Here is an 18533-nt window from a genome sequence, read left to right on the forward strand (position 1 = left end):
GAATATGTAATGTGGGGTGTATACGATATCCTCATCATTCTTATTATATAAAAGGATATTTTGGGTATAATATTATATATATAATTCCTCTATGGAATATTCTCCCTCTGATGATTGGTTATTGAGGGGTAACCAGTAGCCACTAACACCCGTCTCTGTTTTTTAGGTGTGTCAGGGTCTGTGCACCGAGCTCCGGGGGAGGGGTATCTCCGTCTGGCCGGGATACCTGGAGACATTGCAAACTCCGATGGAGCAGCTGTTCACTAAGTGAGTAATAGAAGATGTGATGGGTGCTCTTTGTTCAGGGCTGGGGGGTTTGTCCCTATAGTACCTGGGTGGTGGGTTCACCCCCTTTGTGCAGGCTCCACCCCCTAGGATAATAATTGGGTCAATATACACTTTGTTATGGGAGTCACCTTCTGCACATTGTGATTTAAAGGAATCACCCCGCCCATTTCACACTTACAGTTCTACTTACCCCTATACCTGACACTACTTTTGGGGTCCCACATTTTCATGACCACGTATTGATTGGCTGTCTGTACATCAGGCACTACAAGTACCAGCACTGATATACGCTGAGATAAAACCAATTACAGAACACAATCCTCGTTATGGAATGGTAACAGTCCCAGTCACACCTGTGTCCCCCTGTCCTTCCAGGTACGATGAGACGGGGGTCCTATTCACCGCACTAGTCAGTGACACCACCCTGCAGAGCGGGCTGCTCCAGCTACGCAGCAGAGACACCACCATCAAGGAGACCATGCACATCTCCAAGCTGAGCGACTTTCTGACGCATTACATGACCGCCGCCTTGAAACTCTGACAAAGAGTTAAAAATGTTAAAAATGGTCCAAATGAAGAAGACGTCGGATATTCATCCTCTCTTCACATCTTCTATACCAGGGGTGTCAAACTCCAATACACAGAGGGCCAAAATTACAAACTTAGACAAAGTCGCGGGCCAACCTTGAAATTTATTGAAAAAATTGGGACGGGCCCGCCGCTGGAATTCCCTCTTCATATTCCCGGCAATACTTGTGTCTATAAAACAGTCCAATGTGGGGCCACACATAGGATACCAGGAATTAGTAGTGACGCCATTTCAATGCAGCAGCGGCCAGCTGCAATTCATATTGGGGGGGGGGGGGGGGCAAAAATAAAGGAAGATGAGGGCCAGATTTGGCCCTCAGGCCAGAGTTTGACACCCCTGTTCTATAACATTGTTATGAACAATTAGTTTGTCAGAGCTCACATAAACTACCCGGAACATGCGTGTTATTACTGGCTGTGTAAGCTCCGGTACTATATGAGGCCTCCGGGTGAATCCTGCTCAGGTTCGGGTTTGGTGAATGTCTTTACCCCAAAACAATAGTTGACGTTTGTAAGTGTAAATTAGTTTATGTCTATTATATATATTTTCAGAAACATGTGTACAGTTCTTTATATGGGGACCGTTTCTTGTCCATTGATTGGCTCGTATTGTCTTCCCAGTTCCTCATTGGCCACTATGGCTGCTGATCCACCTAGAAACAACCAATGAAAAGCAGAATCAGTACCAAGCCACCATCACACAAAATTAACCCCCTGCCCTTTGGTCCAGCTCAGGGTGGATGGGCAGGACTGGCTGTCCCACCACTAGGGGGCACAATAATAATTGCTTCATTTAGTGACACCATTCACTCCAATACTGGCACTTCCTGAAGATGTCGTGTGTATCGGTGCCAGAGAAGCAACACCCAAGTGCTTTTATTGAACGAGAGCATTGGAAGAATCCATAATTCACTGCCCAGGTTGATAAGTGAATTTTAGGAATTTGCCTAAAAATTGATAATGATTGGTTAACAAACTTTAGGTCATCATGTGACACATGGGTGAGTGCGATTGGATCAACAAACCTGCAATCCAAGATTCCTTGCCGTCACATGATTATATATGCCGGTGCTTGGTCATGTGATTTTAGCTGAAAGCCATTGGTGGAGCAGTGAGTGGGCGGATCTGAATCTGCTCCTCCTTTTGATTTTATTAAAGGTCATGTGACCAGATTCCAGAAGGATTTTGGGATGGAGCATTGCACTGTAAAGGTAAGCTCTGTGGCTTGTCTTACCTCTTTTAGGGGTGACAGGTCCACATTAGGGCGGTCTCCCCACTATAGGAGAACCTGTCACCTGCTCTAGGGGAATGTAGCTCAGCCAATCAGAACGCACCTGTCTTTGCGAGGTCCATGTATTCTGTGGTCTGCTCGGCGTGGCGCGTGTCTGTGGTGATAAAAGCAGCAATGAAATGGCACAGAATACAATGAGATCTAGAAATGGGAATCCCAACCCCCGGGGCAGGCCAATAGCAGGGAACTACCACTCCCAACATGCCCCGATACATTTAGGTTTCCCACCGGCTAGGGATGAACTACAAGTGCCAGCATTCTCTGTAGGGTTGGGTGGTAAAGTGGTGACTTACCTCTGCTGCCTTCTTTTATGATCACCGTACAGTACTGCACTTCCTCCTCCCTCCAACTTCCTGCAACCAAGGAGCATGTGAGGTTGTTAGATTCTGATATCGGCCCAATATTTACACCAGCAGCACCGGCCCATCCAACAAGGCTAAGGCATGCTAGAGTGGCCTCTCCTTTAGTGTTATTTAGCACATTTTAAAGCAGAAATCTAGCTCACACTTTAGGATTGTCTCTCCTTCCCTGAAAGTTCCTTTTGTAGAAGGGGAGGGCAGAAGGAGCTGGGCCATCGACACACTCCTAAAAGAGATTAGGCCCAGGATCCTTCTAAAGTCAAATTTGCTATTTAATGTAAAAGCAAATTGAGAGACAATAAAATGTATTTCTTGCAGGAAATGCAGCAGTTTTACATTTTAAATATCTAGATTGTTATATTCGTGAAAAGAATTGGTGACAGGGTCTCTTTAAAATCAGAAAACTGGCGACATCTAGTGGCAGAAAGTGATTACTGCATGCAACTGCTGACTTTTTGGCATCTAAATCTTTACCCTTTTTTTTTTGTTTCAATTTTGGTGATAATGGTGTAATTGCAGCATGATGAATCTGGCCCTTTGTCTCGGGCTGCTGTCTCATGCGTATCTTAATTGTCATATTGCCCCAAAGGCCCCATAGGCACAACTATTTTACATTGTTTATAAGAGTTTGCAAACTTTTACCATTTGCTGAAAATACTTGAACATGGAAACTTGAACACCTTGCTTGGTGACTTTCAGCATAACACCACACGGCCATGTTTCTAACAATGTGTGATTTAGTTGGCTATGTTGGGGAAAAAGCTGGGAATAGAGGATCACTACACTCAAATTGCATCTCGCTACAAACTTCTTTTCTAATTTAATTTAAATATTATCCAATGCAGGCCTATTTATAGAGCAGTGAGCTGGAGAATCTTTCAGGTCCATGTGTTTCCAATGGAAGCAATTAATTCTAGTGAATTTCCAATGCTCTGCTTTATATATTGACTTCTAATTGTCAATAGTTAAACAAAATGTATAAAAGTGTGTAACCCACCTGACATACTCCAGGTACATAACAAAGTTGGACCCACAATACATATTTTGCATGTTTGGAAGGGTCAGCCCTCTCTGTATTTGTCCTGGTGACTTTTGTGTTTAGAAGAAACCTTAACAAATGTCACTGAAACAGGAATAGAAATTAAATCCTCATTGGGGACACTTGTTTCATCTCCAGGACAGGAAGTACAGGAAGAGACAGAATCTGATTGAAGTCATTGTCCCATTGGTGTATACGATGTATCAGCGCTGCAATACTAAGTAACCAATTCAGGTTCCTCTGACTATATATAGAAGTGACATCCAGAAACGTATCATTATATTATTACATGATTACTGGATGTGCGTATTATAAAACCCTTTTATATACTAAGAGTCTCAGGGACAATAGGAAACATCAAAATACAGAGCAGAAGTGTGATTTATAAATCATCATCATTGCCACACATTCGTAACTGATAGAAAAGAAAATTGAGCTTATTGGATAAAGAGGAAATATATTTACCATTTATATAATATATATAATAAGAATAAAGAAAGTAATCCGTACCTGTTTTCATTGCTGACACATTCTCATATGTGTTGGTGTCATGGATTGCTTCTTGTTCTGTTTGGGAAGAATTGATATTAAATATTGATCTCGTGATACGAGAGCCGGATAAAGGTGAACCGAGGCATGACCCCCGTAGAATGTATATACCCCACCTACATCGTCTATATTACATTGTCGGGGCAGGCTGAAGAATTGTCTGTTGCATTGTGGGAGCTGGGTTTAGCACACGGGCTACACCGCGTCTTCTATATCTGCTGACCCAATTCATGGAATGGTAATGGGCCTCAATGCTGTTATTTTGTGCAATCACATATAGTACATATTGTGAGGGATTAAGCTCAGGATCGCCTTTGCTGGGGTCAAAGGACACTTGTCTGGTTCATCCAACTCAGATCACACACCGAGGTATAAGTGTTAGGCTGACTTGTAGTCGGGTTTATTTGAAGGTTGCAGATAAAATAACAAAAATAGCAAAAGAAAACCTTGCCTGTCCGGCACTTACTATACATCCAATGTTCCTGTCTATCAGCTGGAGGGCTTCTCCCTGTCAGCTCCAAACAAAGCTATCAGCAACCTTTTACTCAGGTTTCCATTCATTCACCCAGACCAACTTTCTGTGTCCCCAGGCAGAGAGCTCCTCACAGACCGACTGTCTGCACCTCCAAACGGAGCTCTCCCACACAGTCCACAGTCTCTCAAAACAGGGCGGCACTGACACAAACCCCTGTCTGTGTCTCTCCAAGCCAATATGAGCCCGCACAGACCCCTGTCTGTGTCTTTCCACGTTACGCTGAGCCTGCACAGACCCCTGTCTGTGTCTCTCCAAGTTAGGCTCCTGACTGAGCTCCTGGCTCTGTGTTTTATCCCCACCCTCAGTGTTTCTTCATTAATTATCTCACAGGTGAGAGTCTTCCACCTGCTACTTCACACAGGAGAGGAATCTTGGGCAAATATACCTCACACAAAAGAGGAATCCTGGGCAAATATATCTCCCTTTCACCTCCAATCCTGCCTTGGTGTCACAATATATACCTAGCCATTCCCAACCAGGCATCCCATTGGATGATACCTGCATAGATCTGGGGCTGGTAGACTCAGCTTTATGATTCTAATTATGTTTTTGGTGTCTATAATGGTGGTTTTCCAGCCACCAATGAAATGGGTTTTTTTCATCCCCCCCTTGAGTAGCGGGGTGCTTGAAACATGAGAATTATGTGAAGGGTTCCTCAGGGGTTGAGCTTGAGAAAGGGGGATATAACCTATAGCATGTAAAGTTTTCTCCATGCTCCTATGAATTCCCAAGTGATCTGGGGCTCTGGTCAATTTTGGCTGACCGCTGTTATTCATACTAAGGATGTATCAAATTCAGGGGTGTCTGGCTGTTTCCGTTCCTACCTCACATAGATATAAACTTGTATGCTCTATGGAAAGTACCCTTTGTACCCAATGTCTTGGGCTGGAGTGTCCATGCACCCTTTACAAGTCCACTGTCTGCAAAAGATTTGACTTACTTGCAGCAGGGGTGGAGATCCTCCAGTACACAAAAGCTGCAATTAGAAGAACCAGGACCAGGAGCGGAATGAGCCAGACCAAGAGTGTCCATCCTCTGTTTGTCCCACCTGGTCATACAAGAGACAAAAAGAAAAGTAATTGTCTTTGTGTTGGAAGGGCCTCTAGACTTCACCTCCAACTTGACTTCATTGTGCATCTTAAAGTCTTTATGTATTCTGAGCAAAAAGTAAAACAAACCCTCACTCATCTGTGTAGGTGAAGGCATTGTGGAGAAATGCAACATTAAAATTAAAAACATGGAAATGAAATAATAACTGTTTCCCCATCACTTTTGAATCTTGATAGCAAGTGATTCTAAGCTGTTAGAAACCAATTTACTGCATTAAATATGTTGTTTAAAAATGAATTATTCCAGAGTGCCTGCAGCTACCGAGGTCATTATTAGAAATAAATGCTTACATGTCTAGAGTTTGGGTAAAGGTTCACTTTAAATATAATTTGTAGAATAACTGATATTATAGAAATTTGCACTAACCTGTGGGTTCAGATCCAGGCGTGGAGTTATCTGTGGGGACAGAGAAGTAGACATTACACATCATCTCTCTACCAAGGTTGAGAATAAATTTGATTCTCACCTTGCAATGTAAATGTGAATGTCTTGCTGTACGCATTTGAGGTGCTTTTGTTGGCTTTACATTGGTATGGCCCGAGGTTGGTGAGATTATAAATGGTGACATTGAATGTGGCTTCTCCCTCCTCCGTCACAGTCTTTTTTCCCTTGGTTGTCTTATTATGAAACAATATGAAAGTGATGGGGAGCGATGCATTTCTAATGAGACAGCGAATGGTCATCGTATGTCCAATGGTGACATTTGGGGATCCAGGGGTCAGCTCTGGGTTTGACAATTTTTCTATATGCGACATAAGAAGAAATCAAAATCCTGCAATTGTTAGTGTCTGTGCCTCTCCCACAATGGGGAGATTTCCCCCAGTAGTTTGTGTCTCTGCCCCTCCCACAATGGGGGGATTTCCCCCAGTAGTTTGTGACTCTGCCCCTCCCACAATGGGGAGATTTCCCCCAGTAGTTTGTGTCTCTGCCCCTCCCACAATGGGGGGATTTCCCCCAGTAGTTTGTGTCTCTGCCCCTCCCACAATGGGGGGATTTCCCCCAGTAGTTTGTGTCTCTGCCCCTCCCACAATTCTGCCCCTCCCACAATGGGGAGATTTCCCCCCATAGTTTGTGTCTCTGCCCCTCCCACAATGGGGAGATTTCCCTCCAGTAGTTTGTGTCTACTAGTCACCTCATTACATACATGACCAGATCCGTGTTTCTCACCTTGCAATGTGAAGTTGAACTTTTGGCTATATTTGTCTGTACTGACGCTATTGTTGGCTTTACACTGATACACCCCGAGATTGGTTTCATTATGGATGGTGACGTTGAACGTGGCTCCGTCCCACCCAGATACAGTCACTGTCCCCTTGGCCTTTTTGTTGTGGAATAATGTGTAGGTAATGGGGGAAGATCCATTCCTGGACAGACATTGGACGGTTTCAGTTTTTCCAATGGTGGTGTAGGAGGACCCAGGGATCAGTTTTAGCTCTGATTTTTGTCCTAAAACAGAACAAATCCAACAATATCATGCCATCATCTCCATGACAAATCAAACTTCACTGTTACAATATTGCTGTCTGATCAGCCGAAGGAGACTTAGGAAGTGTCCTTCCTACTTGCAGCAGATGATATTATCTCAGCATAGGCAAAGTCACTGGAATGATGGGGCTTTTGTAAAAACTTGTTACTGTATACAGTGCCATATCAGGAATATAATACTCACAGGTCCATTGTAAAAGTCCATAAAAATGGGCAACTTACGTGAGGCATTGGTGGCACCACTCGTTATTGGAACTGTGGAGAAGAATTGGTAGACAGGTTAGAAAGTGTGGCTGAAAAATGTTTTAAGCATTGGTATGAAAGGAATCAAGGTGGAGCATCACTTGTGGTTATTGGGGGAGTGGAGGGCACTAGGAAGCTGGAGGGACACATTTTTGAAAGCTCTACCTACAAGCTGGACCAAGCCCTTCTATGGAGAAAAAGAAGGAATCCAAAACCTTCCTACCCACTAAAAACAGACCCGAAATTAGGGGGCACTGAGATTATACCCTGACAATCACTCTTTAGGGGGTACCCATCTGCCCCATGGCCTTCTTTTGGGTCTTGGGCCCGTTGTCCTTTAGACTCCGATATGAAGCCCCCCGTAAGCCTTACCCGCTATGTTCAGGAGACAGAACGTTGCCAACCATAAAGTTTCCATTGCTGATCTACACAGCCCCAAACACAGAGAAAGAGGAAGAGTTTGGTCGGCACAGGAAGTGAAACATTTTACTTGAAACTCTTCAGAAATGATTTCCAGATAAAATCTTACCACTGCAAACAGCGAGACGGCTGAGAAAGTTTCATCAAAAGATGTCATCCTGAGTCCAATAAACGTCATTGTCAATCACGGTTTTGGCCACAAGTTCTGCTTAATGTTTTTATTCGACTCTTGTTCATGTAATGACGTTTCAAAAAGGAATCGAACAAAAACATTAAGCAGAACTTGTGGCCAAAACTGTGATTGACATTGACGTTTATTGGACTTTTCAGCGTGTGAAGAAGATAAGGTCAGGATGACCAGGTCAGGATGGAAAATTAAGGAAAGACATTGTTAACAATTTTCTGAATTATCCCATGGCAGCACAAAACATTAGTAAGTTATCATGGAGATAGGTCAGGAAAGGAAAGTTAAGGTTAAGAATTGTGAGCTATTTTTCATTTTCCTGGGCATCCCAGGGCACCACAAGATTTAATTAGAATTTTTTCAAAAAGATCGGTCTGAAAAGAAAAAATTAAGGTAAGTTAGGGGGACCAATTTTCTTGATTTCCTAAAGGAGCACAACATATCAATAATAATTTGTCATGGATATAGGTCATAAAAGGAAAAGTTACTGTGAGCAATTTTTAATTTTCCAGTGAATTCTAGAATTTTGTCAAGGAGATATGTCAGGAAAAGAAAATTAAGGAAAGTAAGTGGGACCAATTTTCTTGATTATCCTAAGGTAGCACAACTTATCATGAGTTATTTGCCATGGAGATTGGAAAAAAATAAGATAATTGTGAGGAATTTTCCATTTTCTTTGGCATCCCGGGGCAGCACAAGTTTTCATGAGAGAATTTTTGTTAAGGACCTAAGTCAGGAAAGGAAAATTAGGCAATGTAATTGGGACCAATTTTTATGATTACCCTAACACAGGGCAGCATATCATTAGTAATCTGTCATGGAGATAGGTCAGAAAAGGAAAATTAAGGTAAGAAATTCTGCAATTTTCCACTTTCTTTGGCATCCCAGAGCAGCACAAGATTTCATGGAGATTTTGTTAAGGAGATATGTGAGGAAAGCAAAATGAATGAAAGTGAGTAGGACCAGATTTCTAGTTTATCCTTTAGCATATCAGTAATTATCAGTGTTCATATTAGTGCAGAAAAATGGGACTTTTTAGGCATAAAGTAAAATTAAACAATAAATATTTACATGGTAAATCATTTTGAAAAGCCAAGAAAAAGATTGTACAATTGCCTATATATCATAAACAATATTACAATATACATCAAAAGTTCTTTTTCAGGGTCTAGAACATGAATCTCTTTATAACATGTGGTCTCTTAGTAGTTCTATTTTACATCGACGCGTTTCGTGACTATTAAGTCGCTTCTTCAGGATGAATGAAATATGGAGACCTAAGACCAATAAATATAGTATAAATATAATAGAAATACTTATAATTATCAGTAATGTGTAGAATATTAAGTTTACAAATATTTTCAACATCATTACTGTAAATAACACTATTATTAAAATATTTATTGTTTCATTTTACTTTATGCCTTAGTCACGTTTTTCGGCACAAATATGAATATCGATTAAATCAATAGGGTTGTGGCATTCCATCGTTTAGATGTCATTTTTTACTGACCAGCAAATTTTCACTTAATCATAATTATCAGTGTTATTAGTAATTTGTCATGGAGATACATCAGAACAGGAAAACGAAGGTAAGTACTTATTACTAAATTTTAATTTTTCGTAATATGCCACGGCAGCAGAATTTTGTTAAGACAATAGGTCAAGAAAGAAGAATAATTCTTAACAATTTTCCTGAGAATCCAATAGCAACAAAGGATCTCAAAAAAATTTTGAAAGGTGCAGAAGAGAAAATTAAGGTAAGTAATAGTGAAAATGTTCCCATTTTCTTACCAGCATAGGAGTTCATTAGTATTTTACCATGGAGTTAAAAAAGGGAAAATTAAGGTAAGTATTTGTTGACGTGTATAAATTTTTCCTGTGCTGGAAGATGCAGAAAAGTGTATACAGAGTGTTCAAGTGCTCGTCACTTCCCCTGATCAGGTCCGTTTACCCCCCTCCCCCATATACACACATTTAGAATGGGGAAGGAAAATAACACAGAGAACATTAAAAGACTAGGAGACTTTATTAAAAAAAAAAATTTGGTAAATTGGGATATCCATGTATGTAGAAAGATGAAAACATTTTTTTACAGAAAAGTAATTTGGCAGTTGTCTTTGAGATGAAGGCCTTCTTTATCACAAAGGCTTCACAGGCTGTGGCCGACAACCCAATCCTCTGCGTGTTTTGGAAGCTTCCTCAAAATGCACCACTTAAAGCTATTAGTTAGGACAATGTAGAATTGTTGCATGTGTGACGTCTGCATAAGTCATCACAAAACCCATGCTATGGCCTCCTCTCTACTAAAAGCAAAATGCCATTTGGAGCCCACAATGAACGACTGCAGGCCACACGATGAGTTGGCCAATTTTCACAATTGGTCTCGTTGGCCCATCAAGCCGGTAAACTTTGACTCTGGAATTACAAGCTTCATTGATTATTCCAAACTGTTCTGAAAAATAGAAAACATTAACACAGGAAATCTCCAGGATGTGAGGGCAATTCCCATTTTGGGACAATGGTCCCCATTGGGTATTTCACAAGCTTTGGTACCAACCCTAAAATTTTGTAGACTTTGATGAGTGGCAACGTCCATCAGGTCAGCCTGGAATGAAGAGGTTTGCCCTTATGTACACTTTAGCACATCATTAGCTTGGCTCAGATCTGATGACTTGCTGGAAAAATAAACCCCGAGGAGTTTGTTACATTGCCTTGTCCTTGGCAGCCGCTCCTCGTACAGAATGTTTTGTTGTGGCGTTGGGTGACGTCATTGTCCTAGGACATGGCGCCCTCCTTGGCTGCTCTTCATTGGGTGACAGACGGTGACTTTCTAACACAATACATCATTGAGGTCAGGGCTGGACGTGTGAAGGTCACCATGACTTACGGGAAGTGACCATTGTCCTGCTGCCGTCTAAACTTCCCCCAATTTTTTCCTCAGATTATATTTTTTTTATTCTCCATCAGGATTCCAGAAGCGGTTCAGGGAGTTCAGCTACATTTTACTTTCCAGGAGCCAGGTGCCCATCCATGGTTTGTATTTTTCCTGCAAGGTGGGCAGGCAGCCTGATGTAGGTGAGCCAAGCAAGGAACTTGGACAGATATTTAAAGATATGGCAGACAAATCATCCCCATCATTCATTCCAGGTATTTCCTTGTAGCATAGTATCATAGTAACATAGTATCATAGTATCATAGTAACATAGTATCAAAGTAACATAGTAACAGTATCTGAATTCGGTTTTTCCCTACTATCAGCCCTTCACACAGGAAAAGGTGAGCAGTACTCAGAGCCCATAACGGCTCCTTTTTTCTGTACTATCAGGGAATAGGGGAACGAGGAAAGAGTAGAGTGATTACCTAAGTGGTTTGCTGCTGCTCCTTCATTGTCCAATCACAGACTGGGGGTGGGTCCTAGACCAGAGTGCCAAGGAGGTCCATGCTGGTGATAACTAGCTGCACAGTTACTTGAAAAGCTTTACAAATGAGTTCCGTTCTGACAGCAAAGGAGGATTTCATGCTCAGAAAGTAGTAGTCTCACCTCACAGGGAAAAACAGAATATACAGAGGGCTGTCTGCCTAGAAAAATGATTCATAAACTTTTTATTAAAGTGAAATGATAGAGCCCTCATCACCTCTGTGAGGGAATGTAAACCGATAAACAATCATGACTGTTCTGTGTTCTTATCTGGAGGGGTTGAATATTTTCTTATTGTGGCCCCGCTTCCTGTGGGATGTGGCCCTTCTCTCTTATAACTTTTGTTTGCTTATTTTCCGCTCTCTGACCAATACCAGCACATCCGCTCCCCATACACAGCTCACTGACTCTCCACCAAGTGATAGATAGCATTTATAGGAGGGGGAATAAAAATTCAAATAAAATTATTATATAGAATGTAAGCTCCTTTGGTGCTGATGGCTCAGTGTTCTCTGTACAGCACTGCAGTATATGTCAGAGCTATATAAATGTATAATAATAGTGTGTGACTGTGGGGAGACATTAGAGTGTCAGCTCTTCTGTACAGAGACTGATGGGACTGGCCCAGTGATCTCTGTACAGCACTGCGGTATACGTCAGAGCTATATAAATGTATAATAATAGTGTGTGACTGTGGGGAGACATTAGAGTGTCAGCTCCTCTGTACAAAGACTGATGGGACTGGCTCAGTGTTCTCTGTACAGCACTGCAGTATATGTCAGAGCTATATAAATGTATAATATTAGTGTGTGACTATGGAGGGACATTAGAGTGTCAGCTCCTCTGTACAGAGACTGATAGGACTGGCTCAGTGATCTCTGTACAGCACTAGGGTATATGTCAGAGCTATATAAATGTATAATAATAGTGTGTGACTGTGGGGGACATTAGAGTGTCAGCTCCTCTGTACAGAGACTGATAACTACTGGGGGAAATCTCCCCATTGTGGGAGGGGCAGAGACACAAACTACTGGGGGAAATCTCCCCATTGTGGGAGGGGCAGAGAGGCAAACTACTGGGGTAAATCGCATCATTATGGGAGGGGCAGAGACACAAACTACTGGGAAAAATCTCCCCATTGTGGGAAGGGCAGAGACACAAACTACTGGGGGAAATCTCTGCATTGTGGGAGAGGCAGAGAGGCTGGAGGGAAATCTTACCATTGTCCAGCCTATTATTATTATTAATATTAATAGTAATAATAATAAACAGGATTTATATAGCGCCAATATATTACGTAGTGCTGTACATTAAATAGGCGTTGCAAGTTAGAAATACAGACAGTGACACAGGGGGAGGAGAGGACCCTGCCCCGAAGAGCTTACAATCTAGGAGGTGGGGGAAGTATCACACAATAGGAGGGGGTTATGTAGTGGTGGGAAGTAGTGAGGGTTTAGGAGACAGAAGAAGACGGGTGGGTGAGGGGGAAGCGTTGGGTTTTGAGGGACCTATAAATGAGCAGAAAGTAGGAGCAAGCCGAATAGGACGAGGAGACCATTCCAGAGAGTTACACATAAATACACATAAAAGATTCTACTCACCAATGTCTCCCTTAAACTGAATTGTGCTTTTTGTGTTGAGTTGTCCTTTAAAATTTGTCAATATGTCAAAAAAAAAACACAATTCTTATTTTCCCTTGTGTCTAGTCACGTATCAGACCTTCCATGAACAACAATGGTCCAGGTCTTCCCTCTCCTTCTCCTGTACGGGACATGTAAGTTGGAAGTTTTATTATTTTATGTTATCATTATCTATAATATAGATGGCAGGTCTGTTCTTATTCCAGGTTTTTCATTGGGAGAACCTAATATCATAAAAAAACATTTTTTGCCTTCTTCTGGATCACCTTCGGGTTTAAGGTTCTGTGAATGAAGATTTTTTTATTAATATTTCCATTGGTTATCTGCTCCAAGCATGTATATTTTTGTTATCTTGTAACTAATAAGAACAAATACAATGGTAACAATAATTTATCCTTATTACAGCAATTGGAAGACTTGGAAGTAACGTTGATATTCTTTTTTGTTTATTTTTAGAATATATAAATGAAGGAAAAAATTTAAGTAAGTGTGTCTAGTGCGTTTAATGCACAGTGTTGCGTAAAATGTTGGAGCTTTATATATATACGGTGTCACACTTACCTCTTCCTCACTAAAGCACAGGCGCCTCTCTCCTGTGTATGCGCGCAGTTCTAACTCTGGGTGTGCCTACGCTCCCAAGTTTTATCAGTATCGCCCATCCCGGCAGCCAATCAGGAATTAGCCTCTTAATCATCCCTGGCTGTTTAGCTAGCTCAGACACGGCACTCAGCGTTCGTGCAACATGTCTCCACTAGTGCCAAGCCCCCTAGCTCTGCTGAGCATTTCCTGTACACGTTGGTTAATTCAGTGCTTCCCCTGTCCAGCTCCTGTGTTAACCCCTTGCTCCCCAGTCTGTTGTTTCCAGCCAGTTCCCTTGTGCTGTTCCAGTGTTCCTCTCTGTCTGTGGTTATCTCCGTGTCCCCTGTGCCTCCTGTTGCTTCCAGTGTCTCCTGTGTCTGCTGTGGCCCCTGTGTTACCAGTGTCTGTCTCCTGGATCCCTGGTATTTGACCCCTGGCTTTGTTCCTAAACTCTCTTGCTTGCTGCCTGCCCTGACCTCGGCCTTCCTTGAAAATTCTTCCACCTAGTGATTTGGTATTGTGTATCTTCCTGCCGAACCCCGTGTGCCCAAGTACTGCAACCTGGCAGTAACCAGCAGTGCAACCTCCTCACCACTAGAGGCTCTGGAGGAAACCTGGTTACTGCTTAGATTGTGCGCCTCAGGCCGTCCAAGCCATAGCGCCCACTGGTGGCCTTGTCCCCCCTAGCATGACATAAAGTTTAATAATAATATATTAATATACATAAAATAATAAATATATATGTGTAAAAAATTAGGTTGTTTTAAGGAAAAATTGTCAGCTTGACTCGTCCCCCAGTCATTTCTAAGTGGCCCTGGTGACACCAATGTGCCTACTTCTGGAGCCCGGAGACCAATGTCCTGTTGTATTTGGCTTTGTGTGAAGACACATTGATGTCACCCAAAAACATCAGAGGCCCTGGATGGGGTTTATTTTTATTTTTTGGGGCAAAACATCTAAAAGGACAAAAATATTTTGATAAATGTCAAATTACAATGAACTTCTCGTGCATTAGGAGAAAGTATTTGTCATGAAATAAATTTATTCTACATTGAGATTTTTTTTTTGGGGCTGCAGTTTTACCAAAACCTGAATTTATCCCCGGGTCCCCCGATACCGTGCTAGGAGAAATGGAGACCATCTCCTGCCGGTTCAGATCGCCCCCCATAACATACACATTATTCCACAACACGTCAACCATAGGAATGGAGACCGTGTCGGAGGAGCCACGTTCAGCGTTCCCATCCATAATCTCACCGATCTCGGGGCTTATAGGTGTAAATTGAAGAAGTGTACAGCAATGAGTTCACATTCACACTGCAAGGTGAGAACTGGGGGAGCAGTATATTCACCCTGGTAAATCTGTGGTTGTTTCACTCAATATCATCCTATTTTCTAACATACATATAATACTTTTTTATTATACCATTTAAATAGATTATTAATTGCAGAAGTTGTCTTCTTTGTCTTTATTTAAAGCTTTCTATGGCCCCAGAAAAAATGGGGAATGATTTAGTCCTCTATATCACTGTAAATTTTGACTCATTCCTTCAATAAAATTTTCAGCTTTAGCTACTGAGCTCTGTAATGAAGAAACATTTTCTAAACAGAACAATAAAGAATAGTTTGGTAAGCGGAGTATACAACTCCCCAGCTGACTGGGTATAGATAAATATTAAATAATATCCATTCCGTATATGAATAGTAAAGAATTGAAACTTGGGAACCAGTTGGTTGACTTATGTGATCACTAATCCATGTCTGATGGGTGGGTACAACTCCACGCACCCAAATCACCTCCAATCATTTGATGGACACATACCAATCTACTCATTCATCTTTCTGAATCTGTGAATCACGAGTAGTCTTTTTATTTATTCATCTTCTCCACAGAACCAACATCACACTGGGAAATCCTATGGTTGCGTCTTCTGATCTTTCTAAATCTCTTGTTTTTGACCCTGGTGATCATGTTGACCTTGATAAGGACAGGTGAGCCATCCCTGGTGATTGGGGACATTCACCCAAAATGTCCTCATTTTCCATAGTATTCATTTAGAAAAATGAATACATCGTGGATGAAAAAAAGTTGAATTCAATGTGAAAATTCCTTAGGTTTGAGTGAATCTTGGTTGAAAACATTTCCATATAAACCCCATAATGTCCAAAATTTGGGCAGAAAGAATAACTGAAAAATTTTCAGATAAAACAATTATTGAATTATTATTTCACCTAACAATAAATTCTTTTTGGCATTTACAGGTTTGTGGAAGGTATGATAAGTCAAGAATTGGAATCATTACATTACGTACCATTACCGTCTCAGTGAATGTGTTTTATTGGAAGATGTAAAACATGTGAATGTTACGGATACATATATATATATATAGATTTACATTTTTACAGTAAAATGTTACCAGTAATAAACTATTGAGCATTGTTTTGTAATTGGTCACCTGATTAAAGTCAGGAAATGCTGCAGATGTTTAATAATTACTTCCATGGTAAAGCTGAGCTTCAGGCTGAATGCACAGGTAACAAATCTATCCGGTAATTGTATTGTCTGTCAATGAATTGGTAATTATATTCAGCCAGATCCATGCACCTACCAGTAAGGACAGGAAGGAACTGCCACGGCAGGAGCACATCCCCAGCCTGTGATAGGATGCTGAAGGAGTAGCAGAAGCACACCGATGACTCTTCCCTCTGCTCACATTCTTGTCTCCCCCCGTCAGCACTAAAACAGAACCTGATTAGCTCCTAGTTTTGGTAGGCTAATAGGTTCTAGTTCCTAGTAGGTAGGTTAGCTCTGGTTCCTAGCAGGCTGATATTAGGGGAGATTTATATATTTATGGTAGATCTCAAAATGAATTATTAGTCTCTGATTACACAACTCTATTAATATAGCATTTATGTCTGTCTGAAATTCATCTGGAAACAAATCCCGAATCTATTTTAAAACAAGATTGTGTATAATAAATATAATAACAATATAACATGATAAAACAAGGTCTTTATTTATGAAGAACATAATATATTTATATGTACACAATATATGTTATGTTTAATGGCCAAATGTCCTAGGAGATAGTCTAAAATGAGGTGCACCTCTCACCCAGACTGGGGTTTTCTGCCTTACAGGTAAGTCTATATTGACTGGACTGCTAGGCTCTTGGCTGACCAGGGGAATTGTGGGTGGGTTTCTGGACTCCACTTTCCAGGTTGCTTGGTTCCTGGACACCACTTTCCAAGTACATGGGCTTCTGGTGGTCACCACTCTCTGGGTTGGTTCCCAGCCTTCAATCTCCGTGCTGATGGGTTTCTGTGAGGCATCACTCTTTAGGTGGGCTCATAGCCATCCCTCTGTGGGCTGGTGGGTTTCTGGTGGTCACCACCAAATGGGTGGGTTTCCAGCAATCACTCTCTGTGCTGATGGGTTTCTGGTGGCCATTACTCTCTAGATGGGTTCCCAACCTTCACTCTCTGGGCTGGGAGGTTTCTGGTGGCCACCACTGTCCGGGTTGGTTCCCAGCCATCACTCTTTTTACTGGTGGGTTTCTGGCAGTCATCACTCCCTAGATGGGTTCCCAGCCATCAATCTTGGGCTGGTAAGTATCTGGTGGCCACCACTCACTGAACTGGTGGGTTTCTGGAAGCCATTATTTTCTAGGTGGGTTTTCAGCCACCACTGTCTGGGATGGTGGGTTTCTGGTAGCCATCACTCTCTAGGTGAGTTCATAGCTACCACTCTCTGGGCTGGGAGGTTTCTGGTGGACACCACTCTCTGGGTTGGTGGATGGTTTCTGGTAGCCATCACTCTCTAGGTGAGTTCATAGCTACCACTCTCTGGGCTGGGAGGTTTCTGGTGGACACCACTCTCTGGGTTGGTGGATTTCTGGTAGCCATCACTCTCTAGATGGGTTCCCAGCCATCAATATTGGGCCGGTAAGTATCTGGTGGCCACCACTCTCTATGTTGGTTGCCAGGCCACCACTCTCTGAACTGGTGGGTTTCTCGAAGCCATTTTTTTCTAGGTGGGTTTCCAGTCACCACTGTCTGGGATCGTGAGTTTCTGGTAGCCATCACTCTCTAGGTGAGTTCATAGCTTCCACTCTCTGGGCTGGGAGGTTTCTGGTGGCCACTAGTCTCTTGGTTGGTTCCCAGCCATCAATCCCTGTGCTGATGGGTTTCTGCAAGGCATCACTCTCTAGGTGAGCTCATAGCCATCCCTCTGTGGACTGGTGGGTTTCTGGTGGTCACCACCAAATGGGTGGGTTTCCAGCAATCAACCTCTGGGCTGGTGGGTTTCCGGTGGCCATCACTCTCTAGATAGGTTCCCAACCAACACTCTCTGAGCTGGGAGGTTTCTGGTAGCCATCACTCTCTAGGTGAGTTCATAGCTTCCACTCTCTGGGCTGGGAGGTTTCTGGTGGCCACTAGTCTCTTGGTTGGTTCCCAGCCATCAATCCGTGTGCTGATGGGTTTCTGCGAGGCATCACTCTCTAGGTGGGCTCATAGCCATCCCTCTGTGGACTGGTGGGTTTCTGGTGGTCACCACCAAATGGGTGGGTTTCCAGCAATCAACCTCTGGGCTGGTGGGTTTCCGGTGGCCATCACTCTCTAGATAGGTTCCCAACCAACACTCTCTGGGCTGGGGGGTTTCCGGTAGCCATCACTCTCTAGATAGGTTCCCAACCAACACTCTCTGAGCTGGGAGGTTTCTGGTAGCCATCACTCTCTAGGTGGGTTGAGAGCCATAAATCTCTGGGCTAGTAGGTTTCTGGTGGCCATCACTGTCTGGG

General features: G+C 42.4%; 2 protein-coding genes and 1 long non-coding RNA gene across 7 annotated transcripts in view; 2 read left to right on the forward strand and 1 right to left on the reverse strand.

The window, feature by feature from the left end:
* Nucleotides 1-1431, forward strand: part of POLG2 (DNA polymerase gamma 2, accessory subunit) — a 7823-nt gene extending 6392 nt beyond the window's left edge. The window contains exons 8-9 of the mRNA XM_072414103.1: nucleotides 167-267; nucleotides 664-1431. Of these exons, the coding sequence (XP_072270204.1) occupies nucleotides 167-267; nucleotides 664-829 (267 nt within the window). The 3' untranslated portion in view covers nucleotides 830-1431. The remainder of the gene's footprint in view (nucleotides 1-166; nucleotides 268-663) is intronic.
* On the reverse strand, nucleotides 1385-8117 carry MILR1 (mast cell immunoglobulin like receptor 1). 2 transcript variants are annotated; one of them, XM_072414104.1, is made up of 10 exons: nucleotides 7860-8117; nucleotides 7467-7499; nucleotides 6927-7205; nucleotides 6226-6501; nucleotides 6126-6155; nucleotides 5590-5697; nucleotides 4076-4132; nucleotides 2461-2520; nucleotides 2211-2261; nucleotides 1385-1529 (listed from the first exon to the last, which is right to left on the reverse strand). In XM_072414104.1, the coding sequence occupies exons 1-10, from the start codon at nucleotides 8083-8085 to the stop codon at nucleotides 1447-1449; spliced, it is 1203 nt and encodes a 400-aa protein (XP_072270205.1). In that variant the 5' UTR covers nucleotides 8086-8117; the 3' UTR covers nucleotides 1385-1446. The 2 variants fall into 2 exon arrangements, with proteins under 2 accessions (XP_072270205.1, XP_072270206.1); XM_072414105.1 differs by lacking the exon at nucleotides 6226-6501.
* Nucleotides 8118-10911: 2794 nt separating this feature from the next.
* On the forward strand, nucleotides 10912-18007 carry LOC140332875 (uncharacterized). Of its 4 annotated transcripts, none has more exons than XR_011921239.1 (4): nucleotides 10912-11241; nucleotides 13219-13286; nucleotides 15625-17460; nucleotides 17556-18007. It is a non-coding gene; the product is annotated as an uncharacterized lncRNA (long non-coding RNA). The 4 variants fall into 4 exon arrangements; XR_011921238.1 differs by having other exon boundaries at nucleotides 15625-15723; nucleotides 15994-18007; XR_011921237.1 differs by having other exon boundaries at nucleotides 15625-18007.
* Nucleotides 18008-18533: the final 526 nt, after the last annotated feature.

This window comes from Pyxicephalus adspersus, chromosome 6 (assembly GCF_032062135.1).
Source record: "Pyxicephalus adspersus chromosome 6, UCB_Pads_2.0, whole genome shotgun sequence".
NCBI classification, from domain to species: domain Eukaryota; kingdom Metazoa; phylum Chordata; class Amphibia; order Anura; family Pyxicephalidae; genus Pyxicephalus; species Pyxicephalus adspersus.